The sequence below is a fragment of the Halichoerus grypus genome, chromosome 11 (assembly GCF_964656455.1).
Source record: "Halichoerus grypus chromosome 11, mHalGry1.hap1.1, whole genome shotgun sequence".
Classification (NCBI taxonomy): domain Eukaryota; kingdom Metazoa; phylum Chordata; class Mammalia; order Carnivora; family Phocidae; genus Halichoerus; species Halichoerus grypus.
Window position 1 is genome coordinate 45,914,978 of NC_135722.1, and position 15,664 is coordinate 45,930,641.

The 15,664-nt window shown below is 36.1% G+C and overlaps 1 protein-coding gene across 4 annotated transcripts in view; it reads left to right on the forward strand.

Moving 5' to 3' along the window:
• Window positions 1–15,664, forward strand: part of SBF2 (SET binding factor 2) — a 454,330-nt gene that overhangs the window by 199,124 nt on the left and 239,542 nt on the right. For all 4 annotated transcript variants that reach the window (XM_078058407.1, XM_078058408.1, XM_078058411.1 and 1 more), the window contains exon 3: window positions 7,232–7,369. In XM_078058407.1, the coding sequence (XP_077914533.1) occupies window positions 7,232–7,369 (138 nt within the window). The remainder of the gene's footprint in view (window positions 1–7,231; window positions 7,370–15,664) is intronic.

Genomic DNA, 15,664 nt, shown 5'->3' on the forward strand with positions numbered 1-15,664 from the left:
ATTGATGATATCACTCTAAATAGATGTGTTTCCTCAGTGACTTAAAAAAGGAGGGCAAAGTGATGGCCAGTTTAGGTTTTGCACCTGTGATAGCATTTTTTTTTTCTCTGTTTGCCAGTAAAGACACTGGGGAGAGCAAAATCCTGATTTTATCCTGTTTGTTTAATGCTTATCATTTGCTTACTATCTTTTAGTGACTATTCTGTTTCCAGCTGTCTAAACATTTTCTCACATTCCTGTCAGAAATGTGACTCGAGCTCAGGTTCAAGAATTATAGTGTCCACTCCCTCATTGTTTATTACTTTCCCAGCACACTTTTAGTTAAGATTTGAAGTGGGTGAACCAGCTAGCATTATTATATTTTAATCCAAATCCTATGAGGAATACTTCTTATTAAACAGTGGGATCATCTCTTGATACCCCAAATTCCATTATTACTTAATCTTATGATACAGTGAATTTGGAAAGTAGACATTTTAACTGGAGGTTACATTTCTTTTGAATTTAAAATCCTTTGAAAATTGAAATCTTGAAAATCCTTTAAAATTCTTGAAATTTAAAATCCTTTGAAAAAACTTTTGTAGGGGCGCCTGGGTGGCTCAGTTGGTTAAGCGTCTGCCTTCGGCTCAGGTCATAGTCTCAGGGTCCTGGGATCGAATCGGGCTCCCTGCTTAGCAGGGAGTCTTCTTCTCCCTCTCCCTCTGCCTGCCTATCTGCCTACTTGTGATCTCTCTCTCTCTCTCTCTCAAATAAATAAATAAAATCTTAAAAAAAACTCAACAAGTAGTAACTTCTTAAAAATTAGATGCAATGTGAAATCCGTAAACACATCAATGAACTTTTCGCACTGTTACATTAAAATCTCTTGGTGTACTTAGCACTTTGAATGGGTCTTTTATCCATGCATGATTTTATAATATCATACATTGGTCATTTTGCAAATATGGAATCAATGAGTTATGCAGCTCTTCCAAATATTGACACATATTAATAGAATTTTAAATATTACATTAGTTAATGTGACTGTCACATTCATCAGAAATGAAAAAGCTATGAGACTCATGATTGTGCTTGAAAGCTCGCTTATCGTTGGTAACACATATATCAGATCCTTATCTTAAAATGATAGGCCCACTTAATTTATTTTGAGAAAATGTCTGCCATATACGTAAATCTGTATAAGCATATTTGTCTGTCAAGTATTCTTTTCAGTAAAAAATGGTAGAAAAAAAAAGAAGGGCAGCTAGTTCAGCTCACAACTTAATCACACAAGTAGTAGTTCCCTGAACAACTATCATACTTCTGTATGCAGCAAAAGTGCTTTAAAGATTTTGTTTATTCATTTATTTGAGAGAGTGAGAGAGAGAGAGAGAGAGCACATGAGAGGGGGGAGGGTCAGAGGGAGAAGCAGACTCCCTGCCGAGCAGGGAGCCCGATGTGGGACTCGATCCCGGGACTCCAGGATCATGACCTGAGCCGAAGGCAGTCGCTTAACCAACTGAGCCACCCAGGCGCCCACAACAGTGCTTTATATCTACTTACTATTTGAAACATAGAATATTTAAAATGTTGTATACTCAAGGGTCGAGTTATAATGAAATTAAACGATTTATTGCTTCATCAAGGACATTTTAAACTGAAACTGACTTTTTTTTTTAAACTACAGATGTGTAGCTATGAAGAATATAATAACTACAAGTATAATTTGTGGCTTGCTGCCTTCATTTCTGTTAAGGTGCCAGCAGTTTTACCTGCCATTACTTTAGCACCATCAATGTAAATGTCAACAAAGTTAAAGAAACCACTAATTCTTAGTATTATTATGAAAGTAGTTTTTACCACTGGTACTCCTCTGATTCTGTGTACCACACTTTGAAGGCTTCTATTCTAGAATATAAAATCTTTATGAGCGACAAGAACTTGGATAGATGGGTTGTTGAAGAGAAATATACACATAAAGAAAATGACGAGTCAACTTTTCCATGCCAAATTAGTAGAATAGATAATAAGTTCTAGGGAGATATATAAGAAGAAAAGGTTGTTGTTATTATAATTACTTATTATAATAAAAATGTATAAAAATGGTTTTGGAACACAGGAGAGGAACTTCTTGATTGTTGGGTCTGGAAGGTACTGGAGATAACTGGGAATTACAGAGAAGTGTTCTCAGAAAAAATGATACTCAAGTACTCAGTAAATATTTGTTGAATAGCTAGTTCAAAATAAAAATGTAGGAAAGAAAAATGTTTTCACTTATTTGCTAATTAGTATATTTTTAAGCTGTTCATGCTATTTATTTATTCCTGTGACATTTGTTTATGGAAATTGGTGTGGTAGAATTTTTCTACTGGTAGAGAAGCTCTGAACATGATTAATGTCTCTCTCCAAATGTAGGAAATTATCCAGATCTCCCTTTTTGATGTCTCATTAGACTCAGTCAAGGAGGCAATGAGGCAATGAAAGGAGGGGCAGGTTTTGGAAGAAATTGATACAGAAGGAGAAAGAAAGTGTTATAGATATGATGACAGAAACTAAAGTTGGATCTAAGGGGATAATGTTTACTTCACTGGATTATATGCCAGGAGCTAGTCTCAGCATTTTGCATGTGTTAACTCATGTAGACTTCCCAAGAGGACTAGCAGATAGGTACTCATTGTCTACCTTTTACAGATGAGGAAATTGAGGCACTGAGAGGTTAAATAAAATGCTCAAGATTACATAGTCATTGAGCAGAATAACAGAAGGTGGTCTGGCACAGAGAGCTGCTGTATGGGTAAGCTCATTTCTGTTTTGTTCCATCTCTTGAAAAATACTGCTAATCAAGATATTTTGTTTTCTTCAGATTTTTGAAAATGGACTTTACTTTTTTTTTCCCTCACACTTCTTGAGTCTAGGAAAAGCAGTTTTAGATTCATAGCAAAATGAGCAGAAAGAACTAAGAGTTCCTGTATACTCCCTGTTCTCAAAGCATACAGCATCCCACACTATCAATATCCCCAACCACAGTGGTACCTTTGTTACAATTGATGAACCTATATTGATCGACATATCATTATCACCCAAAGTCCATATAGTACATTAGCATTCACTCTCTTTGCTGTCTCCATAGTTTTGCATTTTTCAGAATGTCATGTAGTTGGAATCATACCATATGTAGCCCTTTTGGATTGAGGTCTTTCATTTAGTAATATGCATATAAGGTTCCTCCATGCGTTTTCATGGCTTCTTTTTAGCACTAAATAATATTCCATTGTCTTGAATATGCCACAATTTATTTATCCATTCACCTACTGAAGGATATCTTCGTTGCTTCCAAGTTTTGGCAATTATGAATAAAGCTGTTATAAACATCCATGTGCAAGTTTTTTGTGAACATATGTTTTCGGGTAAATATCAAGGAGCACAATTGCTGGATTGTTTACTAAGAATATGCTTAGTTTTATAAGAAACTATCATACTGTCTTCCAGACTGGTTGTCCATTTTGCATTCCTACCAGCAATGAATGAGAGTTCCTGTTGTTCTACATCCTTATCAGTATTTAGCATTGCCAGTATTTTGGATTTTGAACATTCTAATAGATATGTAATTATGTCTCATTGTTATTTTAATTTGTAATTCTGTAATGACATAGGATGTTGAAAGTCTTATCATATGCTTTTTTTCCTGTGTATCTTCTTTAGAGAAGTATGATCCAGACCCCCATATGGGCCTTGCCCCCGACAACACCCCCAACTTGGGGGCAAGGTATCTGTTCAGATCTTTTGCCTATTTTTTAATTGAGCTGTTCATTTTCTTATTGTTGACTTTTAAGAATTCTTTGTGTATTTTGGATGACTATACATTATTTAGTATGTCTTTTGCAAACTTTTTTCCCCAGTCCTTTCTAGGCTTGTCTTCTTTTCTTTTCTTTCTTTCTTTTTTTTTTTTTTAATGTCCAGGCTGCTGTTCAGCCAAGATTGCTTTTTTTTTTTTTTTAGATTTTATTTATTCATTTGAGAGAGAGGGGAAGAGCACAGAGGTGGAGTAAGTGGGAGAAGCAGACTCCCTGCTGAGCAGAGAGCCCGACATGGGGCTCCATCCCAGGATCCTGAGATCATGACCTGAGCTGAAGGCAGGCGCTTAACCAACTGAGCCACCTAGGTGCCCCAATTGTCTTCTCATTTTGTTGATAGTATCTTTCACACAGCAAAAGTTTTTAATTGTAATGAAGTCTAGTTTATCGATGATTTCTTCCATGGTTTATTTTTTTGGTGTTTTATCTAAAAAGTTATTGCTAAAACCAAAGGTCATGTAAATTTTTTCCTATATTATCTTCTGGGAGTTTTATAGTTTTGTGCTTTAACATTTAGGTGTATGATCCACTTTGAGCTAATTTTTATGAAGAGTGTAAGGTCTGTCTATATCTAGATTCATTTTCTTCTATATGAATATCTGGTTATTTCAGCATCATTTGTTGAAAGACTATCTTTTTTTCCACTGCATTGCCTTTGCTTCTTTGTCAAAGTTGACTGTGTTTGGGTATACTATTTCTGGTCTTTATTCCATTTGATGGATCTGTATGTCTCTTCTTTCACCAATACTACACTGTCTTGATTACTCTAGCTTTATATTAAGTCTTTAAGTCAGATAATGACTTTGTTCTTTGACTTTATTCTTCTTCTTCAGTATTATGTTGGCTCTTCTGGATCTTTTGCCTCTGTGTCTAAACTTTATTTATTTATTTATTTTTAAGATTTTATTTATTTATTTGACAGAGAGAGACACAGCAAGAGAGGGCACACAAGCAGGAGGAGTGGGAGAGGGAGAAGCAGGCCTCCTGCTGAGCAGGGAGCCAGACGCAGGGCTCAATCCCAGGACCCTGGGATCATGACCTGAGCTGAAGGCAGACACTTAACGACTGAGCCACCCAGGCGCCCCTTTGTCTAAACTTTAAAATCAGTTTGTCATTATCCACAAAATAACTTTCTGGGATGTTGATTGGGATTGCATTGACCTATAGATCAAGTTTGGAAGAACTGATACTTGACAGTATTGAGTCTTCCTATCCACAAACATGGAATCTCTCTCTCTCTTTATATGGTTCTTCTTTGATTACTTTCATTAAAGTTTTATAATTTTCCTCATGTAGATCTTATATATTTTTTGTTAAATTTAACCTAAGTATTTAATTGGGAGAGGTTCTAATGTAAATGGTAATGTATTTTTAATTTCAAACAACACTTGTTCATTTGTTGGTATATAAGAAGGCAGTTGACTTTTGTATATGAACCTTGTATCCTGGAACCTTGCTATAATTGATTACTTCCAGGTGTCTTTTTGTTGATCCTTTCAGATTTTCTACCTAGACAATTATGTCATTTGTGAACAGTTATATTTCTTTCTTCCCAATCTGTACACTTTTTATTTCCTTTTTTGTCTAATTGCATTAGTTAGGACTTCCAGTACAATTTTATAGAGTTGTGGTGATAGGGGACATCCTTTCCTTGAGAAAGCTTCTAGCTTTTTATCATTAAGTATGACATTAGCTGTAGGATTTTAGTAAATGTTCTCTATCGAGTTAAGGAACTTCCACTCTATTCTTAGTTTGCTGGGAGTTTTTATCATGAATGGGTGTTGGATTTTCTCAAATGCTTTTTCTGCATGTATTGATATGCATGTGATTTTTTTCTTATCTGTCTTCTTGATGTGTTGAACTTACTTTCAGATGTTGAACCAGCCTTGTGTACCTGGAAGAAATCCTACTTGGTTGTAGTTTATAATTCTTTTCATACATTGTTGGTTTCAACTTGTAAATCTTTTGTTGAGGGTTTATGCATCTATGTTCATGAGAGAAATTGATCTGTAGTTTTCTTATGATTTTTTTTTTTTCCTGCTTTTGCTATTAGGGTAATGCTGACTTCATAGAATGAATCAGGAAGTATTTCCTTGGCTTCTGTCTTCTGGAAGAGATTGTAGAGAATTGTATAGTTTCTTCATTAAATATTTAGTAAATTCACCAGTGAACTCATTTGGGCTTGATGCTTTCTATTTTGGAAGGTTATTAATTATTGATTCAATTTATTTAATAGATAGAGACCTATTCAGGTGGTCTATTTCTTCTTGTATGAGTTTTATCAGATTGTGTCTTTTAAGGAATTGATCCATTTCATCTAGTCTGTCAAATTTGTAGGCATAGAGTTGTTCAGAGTATTTCTTTATTATCTTTTTAATGTCCATGGGATCTGTAGTAATGTCTCCTCTTTCATTTCTGATATTAGTAATTTGTATCTTTTCTTCTTCTTTTTTTCTTAGTTAACTGGTTAGAGGCTTGTTGATTTTAATGATCTTTTCAAAGAACCAGCTATGTTTTGTTGATTTTCTCTATTGATTTTTTGTTTTCAATTTCATTGATTTCTTCTCTAATTTTTATTATTTCTTTTCATCTGCTTACTTTGGATCTAATTTTCTCTTCTTTTTCTAACTTCCTAAGATAGAAGCTTAGATTATTGATTTTAGATCTTTCTTCTTTTCTAATATATGCATTCAGTGCTATAAATTTTCCTTTAAGCACTGCTTTTGCTGAATTCCAAAAATGTTAATTAAGTTGTATTTTCATTTTCATTTAGTTAAAAATATTTTTCAAATTTCTTTTGAGATTTTGTCTTTGACCCATGTTTATTTAGCAGTGTGTTGTTTAACCTCCAAGTATTTTGGGACTTTTTCAGCTATTTTTCTGTTACTAGTTCAGTTCTGTTGTGGTCTAAGAGCATACATTGTATGTTTTCTATTCTTTAAAATACATTAATGTACATTATCTATCTTGATGAATAAGATATCTTTTTCATTGTATTGAATTGGAGACTTAGATTAATGAAGGAATTTTAAAATAATTCTGTTTTCCATCAGTGATAGATACTTAGTACTTTACCTTCAACTCATTTCATGATTTGTTCTAAAGGTGGGGATGTTTTTCATTTATGGTGATTTGTTTCTACATAGGCCAATCTGTGTCTCAGAATGAGTAGCATTTGTGGAAAATCTAAGTTGTCCTCATAAAATGTATATGTACATTAGAGAAAGTGTTCTACATTATAAATATGTACTTAAATATATATATTGGCTTAGGTAACATCACATTAGCTGGATTTTTTTTTTTACAATGGAGGGATATTTAACATTTCACAAAAATCTGTAAATAATAAATTTTCATTATACCTTTAAAATGTGACAATTTTTTTCTATCCCATTTAGTTTTGTCAGCCTGGCGGGTGGCAGCTGTCCAGAGAGAGGAAGCAGCCAACATTTTTTGTGGTGGTCCTGACAGATATTGACTCAGATCGACATTACTGCTCATGCCTAACCTTCTATGAGGCAGAAATCAATCTTCAGGTACAACAACTTTTCTAGCCAAAAGAACAACATTTAGGAATCTTTTTTTAATGCCATATTTGTTTTTGTTAGAACTGTAAGTTTAAGTTCTTTGGGCTACTTTAGAAAGACTGAGGTGTACTATACTGTTGGAGAAGAGAGGAAGAAGGTAAACTTTGTTTTCTTTTAAAATATTGATCATTATCTGAATATTCACAAGAATGGCCTATTCATGAATTGGTTTATTAGGAAGATTTGTATCCTCTCATGGAGAAACTGTGATTTCCCTGTCAGTCCTTTTCCTGAGAGGTCTTTTACAGAATATAGAGCATATAATCAGAATGTTTATAAATCACCTGTCACAGTGCTTAATATTATTTTTTAAGTACCCAACTAAATGTCAAGTCATTATTATTAGTGGTGGGAGTATCAATATAACAGGACTGAAATTCATAAGCTAGAACCATAGAAATGAAAAATACTAGGTTTCTCGGAATATTTGTTGGGGTTCTTAGTTTCAGACAACTGAATCTACTTTCTCTAATTTATGCATAAAAGGATTCATGACAGTGTATTGGGCAGCTTATGTAATTTCATGGGTTATGGGTGAGCAGGGAACCAATTTTGGGTACTAGGAATTGCCTAGCTTGGGTCTGTTTTAGTAGAAACCATACTTTTTCTACCTTTGACCACTTGGCACTTAGGATGTTGGGTACTAGACAATATAACCTTTACATGTTGCCCTAAAAATCTAACCTCTCATGTGCAGCCTGACTTAAACGGGTGACTTCTGCTTTAAATTTCATATGGATTGTTTCCTTGTGGAAGTCAGATTGAATGCAGATCCCTCCTCTCCCACCCCCACCCCCCCCGAAAGGAATCAGAAAAACTTTTTTGTTGTTGTTATGCATTTGTTTGCTTGTTTGTTTTGCTTTTAAAGCTCTATAGTACACGAAGGAAACTATAAGAGTTTGGAGGATGTTGAGTAAGCCAATCTGCATTATCTGCAGTACTTTCTGCTACCTGTGGATGAATGGGTATCACTGCCGGAGTAAAGGACTGGCTTACTTTCTAAAATGGCCTCACAAAGAAGCATTTGTTGTTTGGGTTACTTTAATTAAAACTCCAATATCTGAATTTTTCTAGATGCAGAAGTCTGAATTTGCAGTACAAGAGGAGATGTCACCTTTCATGACACAGACTTATATTATCCACATTCATTAGACTGATGTATTAAAACCAGCATGCTAGTTTATTAACATGTGCACATGTCTGGCACTTCAGAATTTGCAGTTGCTGCCCAAGGAGTGCACCCTTTTAATCCCCTGGCTCTGGTAGCCAGGAAGGTTTAAGCTCCTACAGGGCTTCAGCACAGAAAGAAAGTTCTTTTTTTTTTTTTTTTTTTTAAAGATTTTATTTATTTATTTGGCAGAGAGAGACACAGCGAGAGAGGGAACACAAGCAAGGGGAGTGGGAGAGGGAGAAGCAGGCTTTCCGCTGAGCAGAGAGCCCGATGTGGGGCTTGATCCCAGGACCCCGGGATCATGGCCTGAGCCGAAGGCACATGCTTAACAACTGAGCCACCCAGTTGCCCCAAGAAAGAAAGTTCTTAACTGGCCATCCCCACCCAGGACTCAGTGCAGAAGGAGCAGACAGAAATACCCATCTCCAGGTCTTTTGCTGAAAGACGTATATTTGCATACATTAAAAGCTGCTTCTTGAGGGCCTGGCTTTTAGTCCGTCTGAATCTAGTTGCTGAGATCCTTCTCTTTAGCACACTGACAGGTCTTGATATACCCTCAACTATAGGAAGCACTAAGAATAAGGTAGTCTGCTTGACAATCACAGAGGTTTGAGAGACAGCCGAGATCTATAAGATTGAATGATAAGATTCATCCTCCTACAAGAGGCCACTTCTTCAAGATTAGGAGGGGTGGCTGTTTTATTGAATGCATAGAAACTAACAAAGAAAGTCAAGTAAAATGAAGAAATAGGAATATGTTCCAAATGAAAGAACAAAATAAAACCTCAGAAAAAGGAGAAATGGAGATAAGAGATTTACCAGATAAAAGGTTCAAAATGGGGCGCCTGGGTGGCTCAGTCGTTAAGCATCTGCCTTCGGCTCAGGTCATGGTCCCAGGGTCCTGGGATCGAGCCCCACATCAGGCTCCCTGCTCTGCGGGAAGCCTGCTTCTCCCTCTCCCACTCCCTCTGCTTGTGTTCCCTCTCTCACTGTCTCTCTCTGTCAAATAAATAAATAAAAAATCTTTAAAAAAAAAAAAATAAAAGGTTCAAAATGATGATCATAAAGATGGAGAAGAATGAATGAACAAAGTCAGAATTTTAACAAAGAAAATATAAGAAAGTACCAAATAAAAGTCACAGAGCTGAAGCATAGAATAACTGCACTGAAAAATACCAAAAGGGATTTAACAGCAGACTAGGTGAAGGAGAAGAAATGATCAGTGAACTTGAGGACAGAGCAGTGGAAATCACCCAATCAAAAGAGCAAAAAGAAAAAAGAATGAAAAACAGTGAAGATAGTTTTAAGGACTTATATGACAACATCAAGTAGACCAACATTCACAGTTTAGGTATTCCAGAAGGAGAAGAAAGAAAGGGACAGAAAACTTATTTGAAGAAGTAATGGCTGAAACCTTTCCAAACATGGGGAAGGAAACAGACATCAAGGTCCACAAAGCGCATGGAGTTCCAATAAAGATGAACCCAAAAAAATCAACACCAAGACACATTATAATTGAAGTGTCAAGAGTTAGGGACAAGGAGAGAATCTTAAAAGTAGAAGAGAAAAACAACTTGTTCATTCAAGGGATCCCCCATGCCTATGCACAGATTTCTCAGCAGTAACTTTGTGGGTCAGTAAGGAGTGGCAAGATACATTCAATTAAGAATATTCTACCTGGCAAAGTTGTCCTTCAGAATTGAAGGAGACATAAACAGTTTTCCAGACAAGCAAAAGTTAAAGAAGTTCATCACCACTAGACTGGCCTTATAAGGAATGTTAAAGGGAGTTCTTTAAGCTGAAATGAAAGGGTACTAATTAGTAACAGGGAAACATATTAAAGTATAAATCTTACTTGTAAAAAATATCTGATGTAAAGATGGTGAGTTAATCACTTATAAAGCCTAGTATGAAGAGATTAAAAGACAAAAGTGGTGGGCCACCTTGGTGGCCTTGGTTGAGTGACTCTTGATTTTGGTTCAGGTCATGAACTCAGGGTCATGAGATCAAGCCCCACATCAGGCTCCATGCTCAGCATGGAGTCTGCTTGTACCTCTCCCTCTGCTCCTCCTCTTTCTCTCTCAAGTAAATAAATAAATAAAATCTTTTTTTAAAAAGACAAAAGTAGTAAAAATAACCATACTTACAAAAACTTGTTAATGGATACATAAGATTAAAAAAAGATGTAAATTATGACCACCTAACATAAATTAGATGAGGGGGGATTAAAAATGTAGAGCTTAGAATATGTTCTAATGTAAGTTGTTATCAACTTGAAATAGACTATTATAAATTGTTTTATGCAAACCTCATGGTAACCACAAGCAAAACCTGTAGTAGATACAGAAAAGATAAAGAGAATGGAATCCAAGCATGCCACTAAAGAAAAACATCAAGTCACAAAGGAAGAGAGCAAGAGAGGAAGGAATGAACAACGGAATTACAGAATATCCAGAAAACAAGGAACGAAATGGCATTAGAAGTACAAACTGATCAATAATTACTTTAAAGTAGACAGATTAAGTTCTCTAATCCAAAGATTTAGAATGGCTGAATGGATTAAAAAGAATAAGACCCAACTAAATGCTACCTACCAGAGACTCACTTTAGCTTTAAAGATAGACACAGACTGAAAGTGAAGGGATAGAAGAAAATATGCCATGCAAATGGAAACCAAAAGAAAGCTATGGTAGCTATACTTGTCAGACAAAATAGACTTTATTTTTTCTAAGATTTATGTATTTATTAGAGAGCCGCTTGCAAATGAGGGGAGGGGCAGAGAGAGAGAATCTCAAGCAGACTCCCCACTGAATGCAGAACCCGATGTGGGCTCGATCTCACTCACAACCCTGAGATCATGACCTGAGCCAAAACCAAGAGTGCGACACTTAACGAAATGAGCCACCTTAGGCGCCCCCAAAATAGACTTTAACCTAAAAACTGTAATAATTGACAAAGAAGGTCATTATATAATGATAAAGTAGTCAACTCATCAAGAGGATATAACAACTGTAAATATGTACCCAACATCAGAGCACCTAAGTAAGTATAATATTTGCTTATGTTCTTTATAGCTCTCCCTATTTTTCTTTAGATTTTATTTATTTATTTATTTGACAGAGAGACAGCAAAAGAGGGAACACAAGCAGAGGGAGTGGGAGAGGGAGAAGCAGGCTTCCCGCCGAACAGGGAGCCTGATGCGGGGCTTGATCCCAGGACCCTGGGATCATGACCTGAGCCGAAGGCAGACACTTCACGACTGAGCCACCCAGGCACCCCGCTCTCCCTTTTTTTCTTCTCTAGTACAGGATGCAGTTTAAAATCACATATGGCTTTTAATTATCATTTCTCTTTGTGTCTTTTTATCTGGAATAGTTGCTCACCCTTTGTCTTATGACACTGACATTTTTGAATAATGCAGGTCCCATGTCCCCTTTTAATAGAATATTCATTATTGTGTTTTTTCTGATGTCTGTTATCTTTAGATTCAGATTATATGTCAGCAGTTGGAATACTACCAACATTGGAAATACTAAGTGTGTTTCTTTTTTTTTTTTTAGATTTTATTTATTTATTTGACAGAGAGATAGTGCAAGAAGGCAGAGCGGCAGGCAGAGGGAAAGGGAGAAGCAGGCTCCCCACTGAGCCGGGAGCCGGACACGGGGCTCGATCTCAGGACCCGGAGATCACGCCCTGAGCCAAAGGCAGACACTCAACCATCTCAGCCACCCAGGCGCCCCGCCTGTGCCAATTTTTATTATGATGGTTGTAAAATGATTATTTCCTACCTCCAAACATCCTCTACCTTTACCAGTCAGGAGTTGACATTTTACTATAAGCAAGAAAGAGTTTTCCTGTCTTGTCTATCTGAGCTATAGACTCATTTATTCCACTTTTTTTTTCTTCAATACCATTTAATTGATGGCTTTCATGCAGAAATTATCCTAGATTTGTACCCTTCAGGTTGGTTCCTGTATTCTTTTGATAAGGCCCTATCATTTTTTATTTATTTATGTATTTATTTTTAAAGATTTAAAAATAACAGAGAGCAAGAGCGAGCACAAGCAGGGGGAGCGGCAGGCAGAGGGAGAAGGAGAAGCAGGCTCCTTGCTGAGCAGGGAGCCCAAGGCAGGGCTCGATCCCAGGACCCTGGGATCATGACCTGAGCCAAAGGCAGACGCTTAACCGACTGAGCCACCCAGGCCACCCGACCCCATAATTTTTTAAAGCATTTTTTAAACTTCGTGTCATAATAAGCTGATCCAGGATCATCTGATTCCTTCCTTGCCCTCGGCCTTGAAATCAGCCATTTTTCCAAGGAGCCTTGGCTTATTTGAGTGGAGAATAATATTAGAAACCAAGATGTAGGTTCTTGTATATTTGGAATCAATGTTTAAAAACTTTTGTTTCTTTTTAAGGTCAGATATTTGCCCATTTTCCATTTTAAGTGGACCAAAAATTATAATATACTTAGTTTTTATAATCAACTTACAAAAGGGTAGATTCTGCTTCTTAAGAGTTTTTCCAAAATTCTGAAAATGAAAATAAGCTGTAAGAGTTCCGGCTCCTATAGGATTGCACGTAGGTGGTTAGGTACTCACCAGAATTGTATGATAGCTTTTCTGTGCTTATAACAGAAAGTTAATGTTTGGAATTGGTCCCCAAAAATGGCACAAACAATGAGGTAGAATTTGAGAAAATAATATTAAAACTCAGATGATGTTCCTTTCTAGGTCATCATTAATGTTTTTCCCAATTTTGGTGTGAAGTTAACTATGTTCTTTTTTAAAAATGTGTTTTTCTTTTATTTCTGGATTATATCATCAGTTCAAAAATAGATCTTTTTAATTCTCATTTGGTGTGAATTACTTCATACCAAATATACTATGACACATTATTTGGAAGCCTGAAGAGGAGGAACTTAGGGACACACACCATCCAAAGTATAATTGTGCAACTTTAAAAATGTTGGCTCTTACCTTTCCAGGATACAGTAACACTGTCAGTAATCACAAGCAAAACCTTTGCATTAAACTTTTGAAAGCATGTTCCCAAAATTATTCAACTAGACAATAGGACTGTAAATTTTTTTTTATGTAATCAGTAAAACAAGATAAATGTAAGGGTGCTTTTTATGGCTTATCTAAAAAATGATAAACCTGTGTAAATTTTTTATTTCGTTGTATCTTTTTAAAGTCTTTTTAATGTGGTTATAAATGTGTTTATGAACCAAAAATAATGATGCAATTCACAGTAAAGACATTTGGTATGTCAGCAAATAAATTGTTAAAGCATGGGAGGGGGAAATGATTGAAGGTATATTGGAGAAGTAAGATGAGGAATAAAGAAAGAGGTACATAGAAGGAATAGGACATGTCTCTTAATCTCGGTTGGCTTAAAATCTGTGTGTGAGGCAAAACCAAAATTTAAGTATAAAGATACTCCTAAGTACCTATGCTAAGTACCAGTTCAGTGATGGAGCTAATAATTAAAGACAGGGCAGCTGAAATAAGTCTTACAGATTTTAAAGGATTCAGTCTTGCTTAAAAAACAAGAACTAGGGGGCGCCTGGGTGGCTCAGATGGTTGGGCGTCTGTCTTCGTTCTGCTCAGGTCATGATCTCCAGGTCCTGGGATGGAGCCCCAGATTAGGCCGCCTGGCTGGCTCAGCGGGGAGCCTGCTTCTCCCTCTGCCTCTCCCCCTGCTTCTGTGCTCTCTCGGTCTCTTTCTCAAATGAATAAATAAAATCTTTAAATAAATAAATAAATAAATAAATAAATAAATAAAAACAAGAGCTAATGAAAACTTAGAGTAAAGGAAATAGAAAGGGCAGTCCAGGCAAAAAGCTTATGGATAGAAAAAAAAAGATTATCATGTTTATGATACATTGAAGGCTTATCATGGTCCAGGCACTGTGCTAAAAGTTTTACAGCACTTTTATTCCATTTAATTTAATTCACAGGTAATTTATTTTATTTTATTCTCTCAAGAACAACACTTGTGGGGCGCCTGGGTGGGTGGCTTAGTTGGTTAAGGGTCTGCCTTTGGCTCAAGTCATAATCCCAGGGTCCTGGGATTGAGTCCAGCATCAGGCTCCCTGCTCAGCGGGGAGTCGCTTCTCCCTCTCCCTCTGTCCCTCCCCCCAGCTTTCTTCTCTCTCTCTCTCTCTCAAATAAATAAATAAAATCTTAAAAAAACACCCCAAAAGACTAGCACTTGGTAAGTTTTAACATTCCCATCTTATGGGTGAGGCTAAAAGACTTACCCAGGACCTTCAGGTACTAAGTCAAAAAGCTTGAATCTGTCTCCAAAGACCAAATACCAATATGAAATACTAAAACATATATTACAAGAGTGCAAAAATTATATCAGTGTGTTATTGGTTCAAGAAAAATCATCAAGAATAAGACCATAATTGGCCTTATTACTTATTATCAATATCTGACAATGGAAACATTACAAATTAGTGGAATCTGTACATTTTAACAAGTGTTATTTAAATAGTTACTGAACTTTGTGAGAAAAAATAAATTTAAATGCTCATGGTAAAATACAACAATTCCAAATGATTGAGTAATTTATATGGAAAAATGAAGTAATAAAAATGGATTTCTAAACTGATCTCTTGTTGAGAAAACTTGGAACAGTGTAGGAAATCACATAAAACATTTGATAGATTTATCTGAAGAATAGCCTAGTCATTTTTTCTTTGTTTCTCTTTTCCCTCCCCTGGTTATCAAACACTTAAATTGTGCTCATTGTAGAAAATTTAGAATGTATTGGGGAAAAAAGTAAGAGAACAAAGGAAAAAATAATAGGTGTATTTTGTTTTAATAATAAGGGTTTTTAAATAATGCAATATATGTTAAGAAAGAAAAAAAAGAAGAAGAAGAATGTAGCAGGAGGGGAAGAATGAAGGGGGGGAAATCGGAGGGGGAGAAGAACCATGAGAGACAATGGACTCTGAAAAACAAACTGAGGGTTCTAGAGGGGAGGGGGTTGGGAGGATGGGTTAGCCTGGTGATGGGTATTGAGGAGGGCACGTTCTGCATGGAGCACTGGGTGTTATGCAC